At 30.4% G+C, this 26,165-nt stretch overlaps 1 protein-coding gene across 1 annotated transcript in view; it reads left to right on the top strand.

Annotated features, from left to right (window-relative positions):
* LOC106468606 (protein ELYS-like) overlaps positions 1–26,165 on the top strand; it is an 82,573-nt gene that overhangs the window by 9,262 nt on the left and 47,146 nt on the right. The window contains exons 4-18 of the mRNA XM_022396955.1: positions 761–832; positions 4,532–4,643; positions 5,238–5,366; positions 6,909–6,993; positions 10,230–10,401; positions 10,748–10,952; positions 12,621–12,705; positions 13,522–13,609; positions 15,571–15,632; positions 18,104–18,223; positions 18,496–18,586; positions 21,934–22,023; positions 22,485–22,625; positions 23,634–23,835; positions 24,201–24,543. Coding sequence (XP_022252663.1) covers positions 761–832; positions 4,532–4,643; positions 5,238–5,366; positions 6,909–6,993; positions 10,230–10,401; positions 10,748–10,952; positions 12,621–12,705; positions 13,522–13,609; positions 15,571–15,632; positions 18,104–18,223; positions 18,496–18,586; positions 21,934–22,023; positions 22,485–22,625; positions 23,634–23,835; positions 24,201–24,543 — 1,997 coding nt within the window. The remainder of the gene's footprint in view (positions 1–760; positions 833–4,531; positions 4,644–5,237; positions 5,367–6,908; positions 6,994–10,229; positions 10,402–10,747; positions 10,953–12,620; positions 12,706–13,521; positions 13,610–15,570; positions 15,633–18,103; positions 18,224–18,495; positions 18,587–21,933; positions 22,024–22,484; positions 22,626–23,633; positions 23,836–24,200; positions 24,544–26,165) is intronic.

Here is a 26,165-nt window from a genome sequence, read left to right on the forward strand (position 1 = left end):
CATGTCAAGCTTATATACCACAGCATTAAGACACACTGATTGTCTCATTTGTACATGCGTTTTGTTGACTTATGACTTGTGCTGTTTGGTCCAAAAACTAGATATAAAACAAGTGCCTTATATATATATATATATATATATACATATATACTTTGTTGAGATGTAAGGTTAGGAAGCAGCAAATTTCATGCTACTTCCATTGAAATACAATGCTTTGCTAAGGGAACGAAGGTATAATTAATGAAACTTGATAATCTTAAATATTCTGTTGTTGCTCAGAGTTTACTAAAGTAAACTAAAGTTAGGTAAGGAAGTAAGATGATGTTCTATACTTGATTATATGTGCTGATTGGAATTCACGATAAATGGTATATTTGCTAAGTTTTGAAAACTGGGAATAAAATTACATAATGCTGGTTTTATCAAAAATATATAAACTGTAACAGAATTTTGCAGAATTGTTTAAACTTATTTGGTAGTCCAAGTTAAGTTTTTATTATAAAAATATGTTATTGACCATTCTGTTACTACAGTTGTATGAGACATGGCAATTAATTCTAATTGAATCTGACAGTTAAAACCTTTTGGATGTTAGTACTTATTTTTCTTTTTTGATGAAACTTATGATGCAGAAGAAAGGTATAGCAACAAATTTGATATAAGAGATCAAAACGTTTAGATTGTATATTTTTATTGCACTGACTGACATTGAAAGAACAAAAATATTTTTATGTTTAATAAAACAAACTTTTATATGCAGATGACAGTCTTCAGCAGGGTGTTTTCTTCTATAAAAGTGAAGATAATGCTCTCATACATTCATTAACTGTTGGTAGGTGTTGTAAGTTAGTCTTAGTTAGTTGTAAGAAAGAAATTAAAACAAATATTGTAAGTGGGTTCTAAAGTGTAAGGGATCATGTCCCCTTGTATTAAGTTGACTTTTTTTTAACTGAAACATATTGCTAAGGATGAACAATTATATTAAGTTGATAGAATATGATTCCATATTAACATGTTATTGTTATTATTAAGTTTACAAATTGAAATATTAAGTAATCTGTGTGGATGTAGCACACTAAATATAATGTAAGTTATCTATAATCAACCCAGAATGTCTTGGGTGGGAGCATCACTTACACATTGACATTAACATCATAAGTAGTTATTCAAAGGTTCTCTTTGGTTATATTACATTAGTATAATTATCTTCTGTGTATTTTATTACTTTCTATAGAACTGGATGATTAGTGGTATTTGCTAATCAATTAATGACACTGACCGAGTGCTACAATTAGTTGTCTTCCATCTAGTCAGTAGTTCAACAAAAGCAACAAAAAAAAAGAAAAAAGGTTAAGCAGCAAGTACATGCTATAAGATACTTTTGTCATACCTCTTGTTAGCCATTCAAAATTATTGACAGTGGCAGATAGCCATAGTAATTTTGCCACAACAGAGACAGGGCAAATAAGTTTTGTGGCAATATTTTGATTTCCTGGGTAGTTGGAATAATCAAAAATAGTAATAATTGAAAATCCTAATTTTGTTTAGTTGATTATTTTTCTGAGAATTGATATAATCAAAATCTCAATGAATCATTTGTTGCTAGTAAGAGAAAATAACAGTAATCAAAAATATCAATTTCAATTAATAGTTTTAATTGTAATTGTGATTAACCAATCAGTATACATGAACTTAATCAAAGTAATTGCTGCTTTTAGGTAATTGATTAAATTGCTTAGATCTACTTGCATCAATCACCATACAGTATTGTAAATAATGCCATAAATGCTTCAATATTTACCTTCATTTATGTTTCGACTTGAAGTAATGAGCTATAAGCTACACAAAGAAATATAAAAATAGTAATATATCTGGCCACAATCAGTGTAGTGTGGCTGGTATCTCAGTTGCTTACAATGGAGGCAAGGCTTGTCAATGTAATAGACAAAATGTTTACCTTGTTTTGGATCTAGTAGGATTCCATGCTAATGGCCTTCTGATTAGTCAAAAGTGAAATCAATGTAGTCATGTTTATTACTTGAAACGTAGGTGTCAGAAAGACTTGTTTGGTAAAATATAGGCCTACTCATAAGAGGTTGCATTTGATCAGATCAGCATAAAATGGCAGGCAAACAACTGTCTACAAAAAAATGTTTCCAAAATACTTATATCTCTTACACTTTAGCTTTATCCCGATGAAAGTTTCTCTTCTTTTCCCATCTAAGTAGTGATATGAATCTTTGCTTGCTCCAGCATTTATACCCCATTATATTGCCCATAGCAATGTAAATCTTGTGATTCTCTCCACCTACATCAATGTACTCCCTATACCAAATCCATATATAAGCTCCCTGTTATGACTTCCTTTCACTTTTCCCGACAGCAGAATGTTATGACAACAGTTTTATGTGCATGCTGTGGGTTTCTCTTATGTGTTGTATAATTTTAATTATACCTACACTTTGGACGATGATTTCTTTGATATTATTGGGTTTTGAGTTTATTGTCATTGATTTTTCTTATCTCAGTCATTTCCTCCTCCCTCCTTGATTTATCATGGAGTCGTTTCTTTCCCTCCAGCAGCACTTTGCACCTAGTCTATGGATGCCTACCTTCATATTTCGATTGTAGAGTCTTCATATTGGTATTTCCATTTTGTGCACAAGAGACAAGTTTTTCATTCGACCTCACATCCATCCCATACGTCTTTTGCCAGATAGTCATATCCTTTTCATGCCATCTTCACTCAATGGGTATTCACATTCACTATTATATGGATGAATGAATTCTCCTTGCTCATTCATGCCACTTGGAAGAGCTTCACACTCGAGCTCTTTTATCCAAAGCTGCAAGAGCTGGGCCCAACCTTCTTTTCTACAACTTCAGGCCATAGAATGAGCCATTCTTCTAATAGCTTTGTCTTCTTCTTTACCGGTGCATGCATTTCATTCTCTTTTGGGGATGTGGGCATCCTAGGAATCATTTATTCCTTTGGATCAGGGCCACGTGTGTTCCCTTCATTAGTTGTTATGGGACCATTAAAACATTTGCAGGGATGTGGGCATCCTAGGAATCATTTATTCCTTTGGATCAGGGCCACGTGTGTTCCCTTCATTAGTTGTTATGGGACCATTAAAACATTTGCAGGGATGTGTCTGGATTGTCCAGTGACCCTGTTGGCTTCCAGCCCACTCAATCTTGGCAGTAGGTTCCCTCTCCTGCCCCCACATCCTGAGATAAATTTTTTCATGGATGCTTCTTTCCATGGATGGGGATCTTGTGTAGGGGATGTGGAATTCAAGGGCCTGTGAACAGAAGAGGAATCTTCTCTCCACATCAATTTTTTTAGAGCTTCTAGCAGTTTGACAAGCTATGTCTCGGGCTTACGAATTGTTGTGAGGGAAGGTTGTAATGCTTCACTTGGACAATTCCACAGTGGTTTCCTACATTTCCAAGCAAGAGGACACTAACTCCAGGTCTCTTTGTCTTCAGACATTGGATCTTCTCTTTTGGGCCCACAATCATCAGATTGTTTTCCTTGCTTGTCATGTTTCAATGAATTTCATGGCTGATCAGTTATCTCATCCCAATGGAGTTTTTCCCACAGAATGGATGCTTCATCCACAAGTTATTTGTTAGATCTGCTCTCGTTTCAGGATGCCTCAGTTAGTTGCTTTTGCCACTCACTGGAATGCCCAGCTCCCATCCTTCTGGTCTTCTGTCCTTCACCCTCTGGCTTTGGGCATAGATGCTCTCAGCCAGGATGGGATGGGTCTTCATTTGAGATTCATGTTCATAGGACTCTTTAGCATTCCACTTATGCTCTGATGTATCCTAATAGATCCTTTCTTCCCAAAACTTCAGTAGCTAGAGAAGGAGATAAAGCTTTCTCTCCTACTTGTCTTCCCTCCATTTCCCATTTTATGAATGCTCGGATCTGAATCATATTTTATGCCTAATTCAGACTCTTCAATGTTCTGTTGTGGGCACTGAAGGGTTTGGGGGTCCATTGGGATCCTAAGGTGTCATGTAACTTATCTCCTGTCGCTTTAGCAGGTTGGATTCGTCAATTGAAGCATATTGCTTATTCTGTGCTTTCATTGGATGGATGGAGACTTTTTTGGGGTTCCTCTCATCAAATTCACCATACCTTGATGCCCCTAGCACCTTGGTTATGTTGCCTACTGGAGAGGATTGTACAGGCTAGTATGTGGACCATGCTTAATACATTTATATCTCATTATTTACATGATTTGGCGGTTGCCTCCTCAGTAGGTTTTCTGCTACCCCCCTTGGCTATTCTCCACACTATTCATTAAAAAAAACTTTTATGTTTAGATAAGCCTAATAAAGTTCTTGTGGTAGTTTCTTGGCCAGCCTTTTTTATTTACAGTGAAAGCTATTGTTTTAAGAATATGTAGGAACATAAGTTAGAATAGAAATAAGAGTTTATTTAATGTCTAAATAATGAATATTATTAAAAGTTATATTAATATATATATATATATATATGTTTTTTGTTTATTTTCAGATGAAGCTTTATATGTCAGCAGTATAGAATATGTGAAATCTTTGGTTGCCTTAGTCGTTGGTTTTAGTTTTGGAGGATTTCAGATTTGGAACATGAACAAAATGACCTTAGAGTGAATAAACTTGTTCATATTTGTGATTTAATGAATTTTCACATATAATAAACTGCAAAATAAATTTAATCTCATTAAAAATATTATTGGGTGATATTTCAAGCAATTTCTCTTTCAGTTTCTTAACCTTTACTTGTGTTAACTATTCTGATATTAAGTACATATGTGGGGCTGTGTTTGTATTACTCTGCTGTGTGCATAGGTTTTTTTCTATCACAATTGATAACATGTGTGTTATTAAAATACTTTATGTATATATATATATAAGGCTATTGTGTCTGTGCATGTATATATATATATGTGTGTGTGTTTGTAGTAATATAAATAATAATTGATTTCATATAGTAACAATTAAAATGGTAGTATTAGTTCTTTTAATCATATTGAGTCAGCTTTTATTCTGAAGAACATATTTAATTACCATGAAATACTAAGAGCTAAGTAATCCCAGTTAAGCATTTCATGTGTAAGTGTGAAAGTTGTATTAGAAAATGTATTTCTTCTTTTAATGGGGATATTTTTGGTGAATTGTCAGTTATATTAACACCCTATCTATGTGTTCATTGTATAATGTGGTTTTTCTGATCTTCACAGGTTTAGTTTGTTCATAGAATCAGGGCTTCCTCCTGTAGTCAAGTTTGCTTTTCAAGAACCAGAAAACGACCCTCAAAATTACTGTTACCTATGGATTGTTCATGGGCAATCAGTATCAGATGAACAGAGGTTGGTTTGTTTGTTCTGGAAATTTAATAAAAGCTAAACAAGAGCAATGTGCACTAACTGTCCTAATTTGGGCTGACAAACTAGAGGGAAAGAAGCTAGTCAACAGCTCACACTGCCAACTATTGGGCTATTCTTTCCTTCCCAAGTAGTAAGATTTGACCAACATTGTTATAGCAAATTTGGAGCCCTAAAGTGCAGGGCATGATTTTGCAGCAAAGAGTCACAAGTCATGCATGAATCCTGGGATTCTTAATTCAATATCCTAATCATTAGGCTGTGCCAACTAATCAACTAATTTTTGTTTGTATAACTTGTATGAGGATATTAACAACTTTTTTTTACATAGTTTAAACATAAAAGATTAAAACAATTTCATTAAAAACAAATGGTTAAAACCTACCATATGTTTCAACAATTCCTCAGTGGCTGAGGAAGGTACTAGATGGTGTCAAAATGTATGGCACGTTTTTAACCATTTGTTTTTAATGGAATTGATTTAGCTTTTTATGATTAGACTTAATTATTGTCTGATATTTGAGTAAAAATGGTTGTTAATATTATTTACCCAGACTTTTTAAACCTGTTCTATATTTTTACATGAGGATGGTAACATAAATCAGTTCAATGGTTTAAACATGATATCTGTAATAATAAAATGGCATGTCTGTTAATCTGTGGGTCTGTGGCTGCCATAGCTACAAGAAGAAAAAATCTAGAAACCTGAAATACTAAGGGGACCCTGAGGGTGTGCACCTGGGTATCATTACTCATCTTATCCACATGTGTGTGCACATCTTTTTAATGAGGCAAGTTAGTGAAAAACCACATAGAAAAGTGGTTCCTGATATTACAAATAGAAATCACAGCCAGATAGACACAAATGTGTGTGTTTGCTCACATGACCCCACGTATGTGCATGTCTGTGTATGTGTGACCGCCATAGTTCCAAAAGGAAAGAACCTAGAAACCTGAAATTTTGCACACATACTAAGTGGACCTTGAGGGTGTGCACCTGGGTATTATTACTTATTTATGCACGTGCTCATCTTTTTAATGAGGCAAGCTAGCGAAAAACCACTTAGAAAAGAGTGTGTGTGTTTTCATAGCAAAGCCACTTTGGGCTATCTGCTGTGTACACTGAGAGGAATCAAACCCCCTGATTGTAGCATTGTAAATCCGTAGAATTACCGCTGCCCCACCTTGGGACCTTAGAAAAGAAGTGGTTCCTTGTATAACAACTTCTAATATATAGAAAATCCAGTGCATTTTGAAGCAATGCATTCCAACAATGGCTTTTATGTCACATTGCTTAGCAACAAAAGTATATAGGTTATACTTTTATGCTGAAATGAGTTCAGAATATACACACTATCAACCTAATAATTCGAGTGAAGCTGGGCACTTTTGCTAGTATACTATAAAAAGAAAAAATTTTCTGATTCATCAGAAAGAATATCCATAAGATCAATTCAACTAACAGTTTTTTAAATATTGTTTTAATACGTATTAATGATGTATTATTGTGACTTTTATTTTTGACAGACCTCAAAGAGCTGCTGTTGCATCAATGTTTTCTGTATTTTATAAAAGAAAAGAATGGCTTGATGGCTATGGTTTTTTTTACCAGGTAAGTCTAGACTTGGATAAGGGATTAGTGAGTGTAGTTTTATTATAGTATTGTAATATTGGCATAAATGTTTACTCATAGTTGATAGAAATTAAAGTAACTGAATAATCGTCGTGTAGATAATACATTAGAGATGTGACATTTGAGTGAAATTGTGATTTGCTGCAGACTTGGCAGTACTTACTGGATATATCATGCAGCTATAAAATCACAGTTATTGCTGTTTTTTGTTTTTATTTTTTCAAGATGATTTTCCATTTTCTTGAGAACATTGAATGGTTGAAAAAAAAAGGAATTTGAAGATCTTATATTTAGTTTCAATAATAAACAGCATATCTATATTGATTATAAAGTCTTGGTAATGAATCCTGAGGATCACAGAATATCAGACACAGTAGAGCCTAAAAGAAGTACCCAAAAATATGTGTCTTACAAAGCATATTGTATATATTGTACTACATACTCAAGTACCTCTAATTAAATTAATCACATTTTATGAGAACAATGTTCCAGGTCCCCTTCTTGCCATAGAACTATTTTTTCCATTGATGGACATGCTCATTTTATAACTGTGATTATACACTATTGACTGATATCTTAATTTCCAAGTTTCAAACATATTTTTAAAGCAACTAACATATGTTTATTTCTGTACATTTTGCTTTGTATGTTTTAGTAGGTATAGTCAGGGAGGCATCAATTTCAGATGGCATTGATAGATTTATTTGAAATTTATTTCGTTGTTGTATTTGTATTACTGTAAGAAGCATTTCATTTTGTAAAAAACTGCTTTACAAGCATAAAAATATTGTTATTGATGCAAAAGTGAGTGAACTTGCTAATGAAAATTTAAGCAGTTGAAAGATTAATAGGTGTTTAATGTACTTTGGGTGAATTTCCCTGCCAATAGTAGGATAAATTTCAGTTACCTTAAATTTGTAAATTGAAATAGTAACAGAATTTAAAAGTATCATAAGTTTGCAAATATTAAAATTTTGAAATTTATAGTAATTGTAGAGGGTGATTACAGCAAAAAACTTATTTATAAAATGATTCTATCTTAAAAAATAGTTCTAGGGAAGCTCAGCTTCACCATAGCCACATAGAGAATGGTAGGTTTTATTCTGGAAAGCCTGGTAGAATTGTATTCCCAAACCATATTATACTATATACCTAAGTAAATTACTATTCTCACAAACTAGCATTTTTATTTTTCTTCTTCCTATCACTTTTAACATGACAAGGTTAGTAATTAAGATAAAATGCATGTTCCATGTGCAGGATATTGTGAGGAACAATGTATACTATCCAGAACAGATGATGCTTGCAGTAGTGTCATTTAGGATAGGCTTGATATGCTAATTGGAAAAACGAAAAAAATGTAGTGACATTTGAATTTGAATTCCCGTATGCTATGTACTTTTTAAATGTAATCAGTTTGAACATGGATTTTTCTTTATAATACCATGTATATTGTATACGAATAAACACTAAAGTCTTTTAACTATTGTTCTTTGTATATTTATATACATGTTATATCAAAGTACCAAAAGAGCTAAAATTTAGAAATTTTGTACAGTGGCCAGGAAAAGGATTGTAAATGTGATAACCATTAATGGATATTTTCTGTAACATTAAGTTGTAGAAATACACATTTCTAGAATTGAACTTGAACACCAGTGATGTAATTCTAACAGCTACATACATTTGTAATATTGCTTAAACCTGTTGCTCAAGTAAATTACATTTAATGGTACTAACATATTTGCATCAAACCAGACCTAAAGATTGAAACCAGGTAAATGAGTTGGTTAAGAATTTTTACAGTATATAAACATTATCAGACATATTCTAGTTTTCATTAAACATTTCAGAATAACAAGAGTGTACTGAACTTATCCTTAGCAATTATCTGCCAAAACTTGTTCCCATACACTAGTAAACTTGGTCATATGATTTGCCACAGAACTACTGTACCACATTTAAAGTAGGGTTAACCCAAACTCTGATACCTAAAATTATTTATTCTATAGTATTACATTTCCTTGATGCATTCATATGGATGATTACTCTGTATTGTGTTTTTTTAGTTGAGAATCTACTATGAGAGTGTTTATTGCATATCTATTGGTAAAATGAAATAATACTAAAAATACATATTTAGATAAATAACATATGCCATAGTGTATAAACAATGGTTTTATTTTGTCTAAGTAATAATCATAACACTTTGTTTACTGTTAATTGATAAAACTTCTTTTAAATGCAGATAATGCAAAAGTTAAAAGTTTTTATAGTATGAAAATCAAACATGAAACTGCAATGGGACACTGTTTACTTAATTGATCTTATAATAGAAGAATATTATAGGAGTAGTTTAATTTTTCTCAATTCTAGACACATTTTGTCCTCTGTCATCAGTGAAATCCCTAATCTTATAATTACTTTTTTATTTTGTGACATTGAGCAACAAAACTAAATCAATCTGAGTAATTCTTATTCTTTTAAATAAGAGCAATTTGAATTTTGTAGATACAGTTAAGTTTAAACTTGTTTTAGTATCATAAAAAGCCTTTACTAAAGTACTTTCCATGAAATAGAAAAAGTAATATTCAAACTTTACTTTTGTACCATCTATTAGGTAAAACAAATGCTGAATGATTGAATATACTGCCAAATGGTGTGAAGTAATGTGACTAGAAACCAACCCTCTTATTCTTGAAAATCTCATCAGTGCTGGATATACCACACTTTCCAGTTCTTATTCTAAATTTTTTAAAATCATTTTTTCCATTGATCTTGTATGGAAATGTTAAGTTTACTCATTTTTATTAATTATGAAATGTAACATCCATGCATCTCTAGGTGGCTCAGTGGTTGGTTGTTTTTAGAGCAAAGTCACATTGAGCTATCTGCTGCATCCAGAATCGAACCCCAGATTTTAGTGTTGTAAGTCCATAGACTTGCTGCTGTCCCACCGGGGGACAGGGTCAGTGGTAAGTCTGAGTTCTTTTCATGCTAAACGTCTGGTTTGATATCCACAGTGGGCAGAGCACAACTAACCCATTGTGTAGCTTTGCACTTAACAAACAAACAAAGTAACATCCAATATTTTGACACTACTACAAGCTTAAGTATATTTTTTTGTGAACTGTTGAAGATAATTGTTTTTATGTGTTGAATCCTAATTTCATGATTACAGAAAGGTGTGCTCAATTTTTTCAATCTTCTTGCAGGAGTTTAGCACTTGCTCACTTTGTTTCCAGTATTCACTCACATTAGATCCCTATAACCCAGACTTGGGTCATTCATCTGAGAATATAGAGAATGTCAGTCGTCTTATAAGCTGTTACACCATACAGCAGTCTAGTGTCTGTGGATCAGAACAAGATTCTGTAGAAAATAATGGTAATATGTATATACACGTTTGTACTCATTCACATACACACACACACACACACAAATAAACATATATATATAGAATTGTGTAGTGTTTGGATTTTTTATTTTTTATTTTTAATTTTCTTCCTTGCTGCTAATTAATTTAAAATAGCTTTTTTCCATTAATAGTGACTTCTAATACAGTTGTAGTTTCTGGTGACAAATAATATTAAATAAAGCAAGTCTAGAGAAATACTTCAGATCTTGTGTGTTTTGGAGCATTCATATTTTTGATTACAGCAGTACTTTTTTTAAGAGTGTGTTTTTTTTTACTAAAGAGTGAAAGATTATGCTTGAGTTAATATTTCTTCAGTGTTTGAGGAAAAGTTTTTTGAATGCTCTTTGAGTTTGACAGAACGTGATTTTAATATTTTAGATTGGGATGATATTCAGGAACTTAGCCTCTGTGTTGTGGTATGGGAAGCATGGCATAATGTAGCAGACACCTGTTCTCATTGTTTCATGTTACTATTTGATATTAATCAATGGTATCAAGCTGAAATGCCTTCTTTGTTCAGGTAATTAGATTGAAGTATTGTAAAGTTTTTATTATTGAGAATTTAGTCATTAAAAAAGTGGCATTATTTTGACATAGGAAAAACAATAAGCTCACATATGGTAACAAAATTTGTACCATGACTAGCTGAGGACTGTACCATGGAGCAATGTCAGTTCTCATCAAACCAGCTAGGTTAATAACAGAGATTGTGTTATCCAGTGAAATTCTGTATCACTCAAATGTGTAAGATGATTGGATGAAATTTTTGTTTCCACATGCACACACACACACACACTTGATTTTTCATACATTTTCATTCTGATTCATATGTTAAGTTTAGTTGAATAGCCTCAAAAAAGAAAGCGAAAAAAGTATAAAAGTGTGAAAAGCTCACACTTCCCAAAATACAAGTTTGCAGCTGGTTAGAATGAATTTGTTACCTTTTATCAAGTGTGTTTCATATTACAGCTCACTCCCAATTAAAGGTAAACTAAAACCAAGTGATAGCTAAATAGCCTCAATTTATGAAATAAGAAGTATAACTGTGTGTGTCTATATATATATATATATATATACATATAAATAAGATTTAGTATAGTATAGTGGTTTTAAAACTACCTTGTATGATTATTTAGTACCATGTGAAATTTAAGACTCAGTCATAAAAATGAAAAAGGTTTTGTAATGCTTATATGTACTTGAGAGAGAAAATATTGACCATAGAAGCATTGCATCTCTACAAATATTAAAATGGTTATAAATAGTTACCAACACAATATAGTTAGAGCAAGATTTGTTTCCACAAGTTGTAACATTTGAAATGTATATTTTTTAACCAGTTTCACACTTTTGATCAGTAATATTACTCATCTTTTTTAAATTTGACAAAACAGTTTTTGTCAGGAACATAGATAGAATCCTAGCTTTCATATAAAAATAAATAACTAAATATTTACTTAATAAAATAACTAGTGTGAAATGTATTCAGAAAGTCTTAAACTGTTCTACTGCAAGTAAACAAAAAAATGTTTTGGGAAAAAACACTTGTGTACACTGTATGAATAGCATAGCCATCTAAATGCTATATCTATACCATCCAGTAGCCCAAGAGTAAGTCTGAAGTTTTATAACACTAAAAGCTGGATTTCAATACCCACAGTGAGCACAGATAGCACATTGTAGCTTTGTACTTAATAACAAACACATACACTATATCTACTGAAATTGACTCATATGAGCATTTGCTTGGAATAACTTTGCATATCATTTGAATATCTATAATTCTAAGTGGCTTCTAGAATTTCCTGAAATAAAATAATTTTGTTACTGAAGTATAGTTTTTATATCAAATATAATCATTTAAAATTATTAAAATCTATCATTATAGAAATATGTCTGCTTTCATCATACATAGCTTGTGAACAATATGGCTTAGAGCTTAATAATTGAAAGGGAGAAAGTATACTGAATGATTTATGAGGGTATAAATAGATAGGTCTTATAGTTAAGTAACATTTTATAAACCTCTTTGAGATATATATGTTGTTGGTTTTAAATTTCATTATCAAGGATATGTAACAAGCTATTTTTAAATCAAGGATAAAATTTAATTTGTTTATATTATTGATTTTTGTGTTAATGTTTTTTTCTATATTTTTTATTTTTTTTTGTAATTGTACTTCCATAGAATTTCCCCTGAAAAATTGAGTTCTTTTGTTGGAATATTTTCTCTATCGGAAGTGTTAGAGGAGACAAAGAGGGGTGTGTTTTTGGTAAGTTTTAAAAATTTAATTGGACTAATTATAAATTAAATTCTCTATAGTAGTTGTATTTAAGCAGGGTTTAAGTTGGAGTTTAGAAAGTTGCTACATTTTTATAAATTAGTCACTGATTTTAAATATGAATTGGTTTTGTTGTTCTTCTGACAAACTTTAAATTTAGGCTTATAGTTTAATTCTGTAGTTAGTGTTGATCAGAAATATAGTTTACCTAGGTATAGAAAATTGTATGTGAAAATAAATAATACACCATATACTTGAAAATATTTTAAATTAAAAGTTTCCTCACGAAATTTTATTGTGTAACTAAAAGCAAAAGAGATTCATCTGCCTACATAAGACTGTAAATGCTCAAACTAACCAGTTTACTACAATAACAATAGCCTAGATAGCAGGTGGCAGCACTAGCTATGGTAATTGCCTTAGATGTCTAAAACTTTCTAATCATGAGGTTAGAGACATGTTATAGTAAAAGAGGCATTTGAAAAATATCAAATTAGGCAGTTTATAGCTGCAAGAGGTAGCATGTTCACAGTTTGGTAAATAAAAGAATGAATTGTTATACTCACAGAATGTACATTTCTGAAATATAATTTAACATTTAACAATCATATGCTATAATATTTATAATCTTGTAAGTTTTATGGTTATTATGAATTTACAATAATGTTTGAAGATAAAATAGTAGTTAATTTTGCTGTTTTAACATTTATTGTTATTTTCTACCTGAGTCGAATCAGATGTTAATGTTTTGAACATATTTAGCCAATAGAAAAGCTAGTGTTCATAATTTTAAATGTATCGAAATAGGATGCATACATTCTTCCCAACTCTATTATCAAGTTCAGTGCCAAATCATTAGTTGACCAGTTTTATTTCCCTTCGTCACTTGGATTCAGTGAGTATGTTCTTAATGTTTAAATATATAAACAACATAAAATATAAGATTTTCTGTATAAACTGTTTTCACCTACAGACTTAATTTAAACTAATTGTCATATTTTTTTGATATACATACACATGTACAGCTGCACTGTATATGAAAGATTGATTATAAAGAAAAGTTTTGAATGCTTTTACGAAATTCATCAAACTGTAAATATTAACCACATTAAGAAGGAATTTTTATTAGAGTACTCTAAGAGTAACAAATGAATTTTTTTGTAAATACCCTTGTTTATTCAGGGTTGTTAAAAGATATATGTAGGTTATTGACTGGGACTTTCTTTGCAAAAACTGCATATTTTGTACTATTCTTGACTAAGCTACTTTGGTTGAAATGCAGCTAATACAAGTCAAGATTTTGGCTTGTACTGATGTATATAATACTTTGTAGCAATAAAGCTTACAAAAAGAGTCCAAAATTATAACTACATTTTCATTCCATCTATGGTGAAAGTGCCATTAGTTACCAGGTTGAAAAGTGTGCCATGAATTGTCTTTATAACTCCGAAGTTGTGAACAGTTGGATACATTGCTTCTGTGTTTTATAGATATTACAATTTAAATATAATAGTCATTTCTGTCTGTTCTTAACTAAAATATTTGTTTTGAATTTAACTCTAATAAACATTCACACAGGCTAATTTAATATTAATCTGTATTCTGAGGTTAAAATCAACAAGTTTTTATATTTCTACAAATGATATGAATAATACAACAAACATGTTCAAGCCAAAAATTTTCGCAACTTGCATACATGATTATTACATTCATCACATGTATATAAAATTATTTGACCATTTTATCTGTACTTTAGAAGAATATCACTGTACCTTTCAAAATTTCACTGTTTAGCCTCATGTGTTTCTATTCCTCAACTCAAACTTTGTCTATGTGATACAATGTATGGATGAGTGTTTTATCTATTTTAACCAATATATCTGCATAACTTCTTATGGAAAGTCATTTTTACTATCACACTAATGCAGTCAGAGAAGCAAATTATTGGCCCAGCATGTTGTCTGTATGTGCTATCCAGTAAAATGACATCAATAGATATGACTTGCATTCAGCTAAGTGTTTAAATTTGTGCATTTTGTGAAACATCTTCTGATGTTATCATCTTTTTAGGATATTAATTTAAATGTTTATATTTGAAACATTAATAGTAGACATAATTCTATTAGATTTTATTCTATACTCCTTGCTGAGGTGTTATGGTTTTAGCTTCATTTAAAAAAAAAACAACTGTCATTTTTCATTTTAATTGGATATCCATCTTTTGGTGGTATGTTATTCTAGAAAACTGTACTTTTAGTTGAGTTCATAAATTTTCACATATTTTTGTTTTGAGATGCTATTTTATAGATACTTCTGCTCGGATGTCTATTATGTATATAAATGAGAGGTTTGGTGTATCAAAGTTGTAAATTTGTGATTTTCACATTAAACTGCCATCTTGGAATGAAGGTTTTTATCTGTGTTCTTAACTGTTTGCCTGTTTTATTTATTTTTCATTATTCCTTTCAGAATTATTCAATTTGAAATTATTCCTTTCAAAACAAATTTATTTATTTATTCACTGTTTTCCTTTCATGATAAATTTTTATTCAGATACTTCTTTTCAATGCTTTTTATTTATGCAGTTTGATGTTGGTCCTTTTGATGTTAATTGTGTTAATTCTTTTGTGACAAGTATTTTTGATTATAAAACTTTTTGAGTTAGTCCCTATGAAGTTTTGACATTAACCCAAAAGTGTTTGTCATTTTTTTCCATTTCACTGTTATTTTCATATGAAGTTGATGCTTGAGCTTCAACTGTTTATTAATATAGATGTATTTAGAAAGCTTTTTAAGAAAGGTCAATAGTTTTTACATTAAAATTTGATGTATATATATATTTTTTCCTGTTTGCAGAGATTTTTTGTTTGACTGAAAATGGGTTTATGCAGCTTTCTTTCCTTGGAATTCAAAGACAGGTCAGTTGATGTCATAATTGTTAGAATATATAGCCATTTAAGCTCATTCTAGGACTATCATTAGTAAGGGAGTAACAAAGCAATGTACAGATAATATTTTGTTTTAATTTTATGTAGAAAATTAAAATTTTGTTGATTGATGGTCTCATATGAAACTTACAACAGAAGTTAATTTTACAAAGATTTGTGTTTAATCCAAATGCAGTGGTTCTCTAAGTCATACTGTTTTGTACCATTTCATGTTTACAAGTGTAAAAACAAAGCCATTAGTGCAAATTCAAGTGAAATATGTATCTTTGCTTTAAGTTTACACAACTATAATTATTATCCTGTCTTTGCTTCTGATTGGTTAGTTAGTTTTCTAAATCCTTAAGCCTGGTCTTCTTTTTTACTTTCAACATTTTAAGTCTCTCTTTTTAATAAAAAAAAGAACTTATAACACAGGTATAGTAAGTTGGAAACAATTATGAAAAGGAGTATAAAAGGCAAATAATATGGGAATGCTGCATCCTTTATCATTTAAAAACGAATTCAACAGAGTACAGTCACATGTTGATAATTTACTCTGTGATTATTTATCATCTGAACAATCCTCTCAACCACTCCTATTACCAACAGTGTTGGTCACTGCCACGTTAAAGCACTGGTAGGCCCTAGGCAAAGTATAAACTAGTGGGCCTCACTTACTTACCCTTGATTTTAAAAAATACCATACAATTTGATAAACTGAATTTATTAGTGATAAAGAAATTAAGGAAATAAAAAATGAAAAAATGTATTTTTTATAAAACTGGTTTATTATTATTATTAATATACATTTTATATTTTATTATTATACCCGCAATGCATGGTGGGCCTCTGACTGCCCCTTTTGCCCATTAGATAAAATGGCCCTGGTGCCAGTTTTATGTACCTTCTTCAGTCTTGCATACAGCTCCTACCAAAACATAGCATCTTGCCAGAATTTTTCACATGGGGTATCCTTGACCAGCAAAATCTTTGATTCTATGGGCTTCTTATTCAGTATTTCAATCTTAGGAGCCATTACTGGGTTCATGTACAATACAATTACTAGACATAGTATGACAGCCTTTACTTTCATATATAGAAACTGAAATTATTCAAAAGTGACATTAAGTATCTCATAGTATGTTCTTTACAAGATAACAATGATTTAATACAGATCTTGCCAGTGACCTTCTTATAAATACAGGGATGAATACTACCTCAAGAACATGTTTCGTTGAACTTGTAGCTTCTTGAAAATCTCTGTTGAGACTAGGTAACCAAACCAAAAGGTTAAAATGAGCAGCAGACCACAAACAGTGAAATAAGGTAAACTGGAAACATGTGCTATTTACGGATGAATCCAAGTTTGAATTGTTTGGCAGCAATCACTGACAACATTTTTGATGGTTGATAGGAGAATGGTATTGTAGTCAATGAACAACATTTACAGTGAAGCATGTTGTTGGGATCAGTAAAAGTTTGAGGATGTATCTCAGCCAGTGGTGTCAGTGATTTACACACTTGAAAGGCAGATTCTGATCCATCATGACATTCCTTCAAGAACACAACTCATTTAGTAGAGATTCATCTTTAAGCAAGACAAAAATTCCAAGCATACAGAAAATGTGGTGAAACAATATTTTGATGGTAAAGAGGCTGATGGAACACTACAGTCATGGTTTAGCCTACACAAAGTTTGATATGAATATTCTTGAGGGTGAAAATGTAACCAAACAACTTGACTGAATTGTGGGAAGTAATACAGGAAATTTTGAACAGTACTCCACAGTCTTTAAGAAAATGTATGGCAAACATGAAAATAAGTTGTAATGTCTTGTGAAAATTTAAGGGTTCACTCACTCACACACACACACACAAAATAATACTTTGTACAACTTATTTGTATTTTTTCTGATTATGTTTTTTACTGCAACATTAATATGTTCACCCATTGTATGTGACTTTTGTGTGTATATCATTGTGTTATTTCCATTATTATTTCCATCATTATGTATCTGTTTTTTATTACCATTTAAAGTTTTGTTTTTTGCATGAATGTGAGAAAATGTTTACTGACTGTGTTACTTCTGCCTTGTGTTTTAATATGAAGAAAGGCTCAACATGATGGCTGAAACATTGTTTCAAAACCAAAAGATAGGGCAGTAGTAGTCCATAAAAAACAATATCAGCAGCATGTAAATAAATTTTTTATATCCGCTTTGAAAGAAGAATCTAAAATGCTACTAAGTTCTGATATTTTAAACTTAAGTGAAAATATGAACTATTCACATGTTTTCTGGTGTGTGTAATAAAAAGAATAACTGGAAAGTAATTAATTAGAGTTTGCTATATATATATATAATTTCACCTAATAATATTAAAGATCAATATCTTGAAGAACAACACAAAAACTTTAGTAAGATTCTGGTTTCTTAATTACATTTCAGCTTGTTATTTTCTAGATCTTGTCTCAAATGGCTATTAAAGGACCAAGCATTTTTGTCAATCCAAATATTCTGTACAATATGTGTGTAAAAGCTGGGCTTGTATCTCACTGTCAAGAACTTGATGATATATCGACTGTAAGTAGGTTTATTATATGAAACCATTCTATAATTTGTTTTTAAATTCAGATCAAGATATGTAGAAAGCTCTTCAGTTGTATTCTGTCCTCCAAATAGACCAAAAAGAAGGCAGTCTGATTGGTTTACTACTTTATTTTTGTTTGATGTTAATGACTCTAAGTTATTATAGTACAGCATAAAGCAATTCATGTCATAAATCTGTAATTATATTTCATATAAACAAACTGTTCAAGGAAAAAATAAGTTACCTTATTTCTTTTTTTTTTCAGGCAACAAAAAGAGAAACAATTCTATCAGTGGCTCTCGAGTATAACCTGACCCATCTATTTGCTGCTTGCATTCAGCATTGGGCATCTGGTGGTAGGGTGAAACTTTATTAAAGAATGTTTAGAAGTAGATATAAAGTTAAACACCTATGATTTCCCAGGCTAAACTTTACCATTATACTTAATTTATGTATTGAAAAATCAAAAAATATTTTATTTTTACATTTGTTAAGTTTAAATAATACACTATTACTGTTGTGTAGTTATAAAACTGGGTATTTCAAGCCTCAAGTAATGTATGTTTGTGAAATGATAGTCAAATGATGATAAAAGCAGGATTAATTTGTATATATCTTCTTTATAATTTGGTGGTCAGGAAAATGACTTTGAGGCTAGTTTAACACAATGAGCCGTCAGTGACCTTCTTCATTTATTGTTTGGTGACTCAGCCTTTTGTCTTTGTAAAGATTAGTCATGATACTTTTGTATCTTGGATCTGTATTTTTTGATAAAATAGGCATGTGAGTTCACAATATCAATTTATACTGATTAGTATTTAGATTATTTAATCTGGTTAAAGTTCTTTTATGATCTTCTTTCATTTTTCTTTCTGTTAATACATGTATATATATTTAAAGTTTTTGTCCTGTATTGTAAATAAATAATTAAGTGATGATTTATGTATTTAAGGTCATATTTTCTCACATTCTCTTTCTGCTAATGATTACCTACCAGATTTGTTAAGTTTTGATTATTGTACTTTTGTTAGTAGATGAATTGGTTTTAATATAAATTAAGTTACCTATATATATATATATATATATATACCATTAACTCTTTGTAGAACTGTAGAACTATATTATATTTCTCAGGTAAAAAACCTTTTAAAATGTTGAAAGAAACATATAAACCAAATTGAGCAATTTAAACAATAGAACCATATTGATATTAAGATTTATATATTTGCATTTTAAGTTTAATATTCTTGTATGATAATTATGTGTTACACCTTAATATTAGTGCCCAGTAGGTTTACTTTGAGTAATCATGAAAGGTTGGTTTTCTTTCAGGCATTTTTAACTTTGATATTTTTAATAAAGTATACACTAAAGATGTGGAAAAAGTATTGTGGTACAATCAGCTTTATCATAGTGAAAAACTTATTGACATTTATTGTAACATTGGCAATTTTTGGAGTAACTGTGCTATCTTTAGGAGTTAGAATTTATATCTGTATTCTAATTACATTTTTGTAGAAGTTAAAACAGAAAATACAAGATTGTAAAATTTTAATTATGCTTTATTGAAATTTGGATAATCTTTTACTGCTTTAATTTAACAAATTTGAATTATATATATATATTTGACTTGATATCTCTCTAAAATGTTGTGAAAGACAGCTACAAGTATATATATAAGAAATGACAAAATTTATCAGTTAGTTGATAAAATAGCTTGCAAAGTTTGAATAAAATTTAAGTGCATTTTAAGTAGATTGGTAATTATAACTTATATTATGACTTTATGAAACATGTGAAGTTATAATCAAAATTCAATTTTAAAAGACTATAATATAGACATAGGAAAGTTATTTGTAGAAAAGAACTTCCAGCAAACTCTCATGCAGTTTCTGCCCATAAATAATGTTCCTGTGTCTTAATGTGGTATTTGAAGCTTGAGGTGACACATGACTAATGTCTATAAAATGACACAATAATTGAAGGATTCATGGACCTAACTGATGATTATGAAGTTTTGAAGAAATAGCTGTGATTCAAAGTATTGAAATTGAACCAACTAATTGTATATAATGCAAATTATCATGCTGAGCAGATTCACAAGTCATATGTTTCTTTGAATCAACACACTCAAACTTTAATTTTATGTAATATAACACGATGTTAATACACACTGAAATTCAGTCTCTTGGTGGTGTTATAAATATTTTTAATGGGTAATCAGCCCCTACCTTTAAGCATTAACTTTAGTACAGAAATTTTATATTTAGCTTCATATCAACTTTTAAAACAAGAAAGAAAACATTGAAAACTTTACTTATCAGGGGCTTGTACTTTTTATTGGCTTCAAGATGAACTCTTATAAGAACAGGTGGAAAATATTTCTGTAATACATAATAATGCATAATGCTTCCATACAACAAACTTACATAGAAGGAGTCCTGTATAGTGGAGCTTCAGCACCTTTTTTTTCAGTTCCACGGTGCTCAATTGCTAATAATTAGTATTATCATATTTATTTATTTATATTTATTATATTAATTTGAAATATTTCCTCATGAGAATTTGTGTCAAAAACTATGTATAATAACTAACACTGTATGTATGTTAATGGTGACTAGTGTACAATTTAAATGTGCATGTTTCGATTTTCAAAAAATATGCATACAAGAGCTCTGTCACGTATTAGATAAATCATTTATAACACCTTTAATGAATTTTGTTTCTTTTTCCAATTCTGTTTGGCTACAATTCATTTAATATTTGACATGGAATGAAAGTGGACATTCCTGGTGAAATTCAGTTCTTTGTATGGAAGTTCAGGAAGGCACCTCCACATGATGTGATATGTTTATGTTCATGTTTCATAGCAATTTACATTTACACCTAACATAACTTAATATACTTATTCTGCTCACAAGCTGTTAAAATTATTTGCATGTATCCCAAGCAGTGCGAAATAAATGTACACACACACAAAAAAAAAAATAAGAGTATAAAAATTTTGATATACTAAATCCACTTTGTACTAATGAAATTCATATGTCTCATATTAATTATTTTAAAATAGCTGATTAAATAGCATATTTAATTTAAATGATTATAACTATTAGACAGTTAATGCTGAAAGTAAAATTATGAGTTATGAAAAATGCCATTGATCATTGGAATAGCTCCAGTACTTTTGTTTTTTAACAGCTACACTACTGCATAGAAGAAATACTTGCAAAAAACCTACTTCATAATAACACAGACATATAAGAACATCTGGCTAATATTATTCATCTTAACAAAATATTAAGCCAACTCTGTATCCCCATGAGAATGCTGAACAAATACGCTCATATAAAATTACACATGAAAATTTAATTAAAGAGAAGATATATCTTGGAAAGAACTTAGCCAGATGATACAATCTTAAAACACTTGTTTTGTGGCATTCAGTATCAGCCAGATTTATAGTGACAAGTTAAATCCTAGAAAATCCTAAAATTTAGGTATACTAAAATAACAGTGGGTGTTGATATTACAAACAACAAATTAAGTTGAAATATTGGTAAAAAGTAGATTATTTTAATGTATGATTTGAATTTTAGAATCCAACACAAAAAGATCATAGTAACTATTTATGTTATAGTTAAAAAATTTAAATGTGTTTATAAAATTACCTATTGTGTTCATTTACTATTTTTTTCTTACACAGCATATAATCATGCAGGATGCACTCTTAGGTTCTTATATAATTGGGCTTGGGAAAAAGTGAACCAGATAAAAACAACATGTGACGAATTATGTGAGTTATCTATGCCATGTTTTATGTGAAAAATAAAATAACAAATATATATATTTTTTTATTAACAAAAGTTAATCATGTCATTAAAAATATGAAAAATATTTAATATACCAGTTGTTTGCATATTGTAACAAGTTAGTGTTGCATTCTAGTTGATGGTGGTTTATGTGATTATAATCATTTAACATTAATTAATGTTTATTCTGATAACTACTTTTGCTTTACAACAGTTATAAGCTAAATGACTTATTAGTGAATTTATTTTAAAAATACTTTGCATTGAAAATGTTTCATAGAGGAGAAAATTAGCTTTAAATGAATTAGACTTCTTTCTAAGTAAAAAGCAAATTTCAATGAGATCATATTGTGTAAAGGAGACTGTTATATACATAGATGACTTGATTTTATATAATATTTTGATAACTGTTATCACTTTTGATGTATATATATATATATTACAGTGAAGCCACTGTTCAACTGTTCCGAACTAGAACTGAGCCAATCTACACTACTAGTTCTTCAGAAATATAGTAATCAGCTCAGTCATATAAGTCACTTGTTTAATCTCTTGCAGTCTAAGTCTGACTCTATCACTCAGCAAGGTAATATTATTTTGTAAAATAGTGTATTTGTCAATTAAAACTGTCATACTTGGAAGTCCTGAAAATTAAAATCTTAATACTAAATTTTTTTTCTGGTATTTGCTGAGATGATAATTTTGTTATTTCAAGTATCTTGATTTATTCATTATTATGAATACTATGATTTTTGCTATATATTCTCAAATTCTTCTAACAATTTCTAAAGCATCAGTAAAGTAGAACATGAAACTATTTTTGTTCCATAAGGTAATATTTTGCCATTTTGAACATAATACCTAGAATTGTTGCTTAAGTCTGAGGTATTTACATGTCATACAGTAACTCCCTCTTTGTTTGTTTTTTTAATGGAATATAATTATCAACATATTTTTTTCATTAACATCTAGTACCATCTACTTCTCTAACATTAATTGTTTATAAACCTTTTACCATAATTTGTTCTACGTTGTTCTTGTGATGACATTTACTCTTTTGTATGAAGTTCACATAAAATAGTTTAAAAGCTAGTAAGATAAATTAATCTATATTTGAGGTTTACATTTTTCACATCCCGGAATTAGCTATATTCCAGAATGATGTAGTAGTAACTATAATATAGAGGATATGTCACAGACACTACAATATACAATGAGGTTTGATATTTAATGATTGTAAGCTAAATTGTAAATTACAAGTAAACTTAGATTATCATGCAATGTATATTGATTTTATAAAATGTAAGAAACAGATCATATAGTAAAATTTTCATGTTATAAATACAAAGGTAATCAACAGTGGGGATGATATTTTCATTGTAAGAGTAATGAAATATAAAACCTGTTTTCAATACAAAAGCTTCAAATTTACAATTAAAATCCATGCTTATTTTGAAGCTTTATAGTTATTTATTTTTGCCAAGTTTTGTTATATTAGATTCTATACCTTACATTTCATTGCTACAAGAAGTGTAAAAGTAACAGATTATAAAACAAAAATAACGTATATCAAACCAAAACAATGATTTTGTAGGCCAAGGTGAGCAAAAATTGAGATATGAAGTTACTGAACTCATTGCTGTTTACCTGAAAGCTACTTTATGGATGTACACCTGCCAACTGTTGCCTGAACATAATGAAGATACAGCTTATGGAGAAAACAAGGTAACCTACCCTGTCAAAATCCTTACAGACTTTTACTCCAGACGAAGGCAGGAGCTTCAGAAGCTTAACAGGTATTTGTTTAATTTTCTTTTTATACTTAGCTATATATATATATTGTTTTAATTGTACGTTGAATCATGTATTTATAAGGCTACCTTCTCTTCTCTTCTTATTTCTTCTGCTTTTGCTTGTTTGTTTTAATTAAACTCACTGTTAAATGCCACTTGTAAAGTATTGTATGTTTTCTGAAACTATTAGCTCGATGAATGTAAAAAAAATGAAGAAGAAATGTTGTGGTTGTAATAGTGACTAAGAAATGTTTTCCATATATTGTGCAGTAATTTTCATAGCAATTATCAATATGATTATCATATTACCAGTTTCCTTCAAGTCCATTTTTACAAAATACATGATTTGTCATTTCTATTGCTAACAGAACAGTGAGCCACACAGATATACTGTTGATTGATGGTCTTATTTTGGAAATTGATTCTTTCCTGGACAAGTCTACATATCTGTGGCAAAGCAAAGGATGTAATGGGCAGTATCCTCCACCAAGTTTATATGAGGCTTTGAATACCTATCTTCTCAAGGAGGTCCCATTAGAGAAGAAACACTGTATGATCCTCTACCTTCTTCTGGACATGGCAGCATTCCTCTCACAACACCAAAGTTATCTAGTAAAAAATCTTATGGAATACCCTGTCATCTTTCACATGAATTCCAGCCTTGTAAAGCTGACCCAAGGATTTTGGCTACTTGACCACCAAGACTTTGAGGTAAGATAAAAATATTATACTACTTTATAAATGTTTATATAGTTTTGGTTTTATAAATCTGCTACCTATATTCATATTTCTTCTAGAGTGAAAATAGGTTATAATATTGATCACCAACATACTGTAAAAATTCAACACAAAGATGGATAGCAAATGAACAGCAAAAATTCATTTTCATAAATAAACTTCTATTTCACAAGTTATGAATCAGTTTAATAAATTTTATATAAATTTTTATTGATACTTATGGCAAAAAAATGTACCTTTAACCAATGTTTTAAAGAACTGTCTTAGGAACATCAGGTTAACAAATAAATTTACCTTAAAAATGAAATTATTCTGCCAATATTATCTGCTTGAAAACTCTCACTTCATATTAATCACGTAAAATCATAAAATTTTGAAGAGACAAAAAGGAGGTTATTAGCCCATCAAAGCCCTTCCAGTTCCCAACTTTAACCATCCTTTACTACTCATATATTCACCCAATCTTTTTTTGAACTCAGTTAAATTTTCTTCTTCCACCACCATTGAAGGCAGCTCATTCCAAAAGTCAACCATCCTGTTTGAAAAGTAATACTGTCTAAACTGCAGATGACTCCTACATTGCCAAAATTTGAATTTATGACCCCTTGACCTATTTTTTCACTGATAAACACAAAAAAGTTTGATGGATGTATATCATCAATACCCTTGATAATCTTAACACCTCAATCAAATCCCCCCTTATTCTTCTCCTCTCCAGTTTAGAGATTTCAATCTCTCCTCATAGGACGATCCCACCATCCCAGGTATCATTTTAGTGGCTCTTCTCTGAACCTTCTCCAACAATTCAATGTCCTTCTTGAGCAAGAGAGCCCAAAATTGTACACAGTTCTCTAAATGAGATCTTACAAGTAATCTATACAGTGAAACAATAGTATCCCTTGTCTTGTATTCAATATTTCTATAGATGCTACCCAAAATCCTATTAGCCCTATTGATAGCTACAATACACTGTTTAGATGACTTAAGTGATTTTTCGATCACAACACCAAGACCTTTTTCTTCAACTAAAGTATTTAATGTATTCCTATTTTAATTGTAACAATATTTTGAATTGTAAAAACTTACATGCATCACCTTACATTTTGGAATAGTTAAACATCATCTGCCACATATTGGTCCAAGGCATCAAATGATCTAAATCTCCTTGTAAGTCTACAGCATCTTTGATACAGTTAGCCTCCCAAAAATCTTAATGTCATCTGCAAACTTCAAAATTTTGTTAGTCATTCCAGAGTCAATATCATTAACATAAATCACAAACAGCAGAGGACCTAGCACAGAGCCCTGATGCACACTGGTTGTAACTGTGATCCAGTCAGATCTCACTCCATTTATTACTACTCTCTGCTTTCTACTCTCCAGTCAATTTTCTATCCAATTTAATAACATTTTCCTCACACCCACAGATTTCATTTTTGTAACACTTCTTTTGTAAGGCACCTTATCAAATGCTTTCTGAAAATCAAGGTAAACCAAATCAACAGTATTTCCTTCATCAACTCTTGCAGTAACATTCTCAAAGAATGTCAGAAGATTTGTTAAACAAGACTTTCCCGTAGTGAAACCATGTTGGC

The sequence above is a fragment of the Limulus polyphemus genome, unplaced genomic scaffold, assembly GCF_000517525.1.
Source record: "Limulus polyphemus unplaced genomic scaffold, Limulus_polyphemus-2.1.2 Scaffold3075, whole genome shotgun sequence".
Classification (NCBI taxonomy): Eukaryota; Metazoa; Arthropoda; class Merostomata; order Xiphosura; family Limulidae; genus Limulus; species Limulus polyphemus.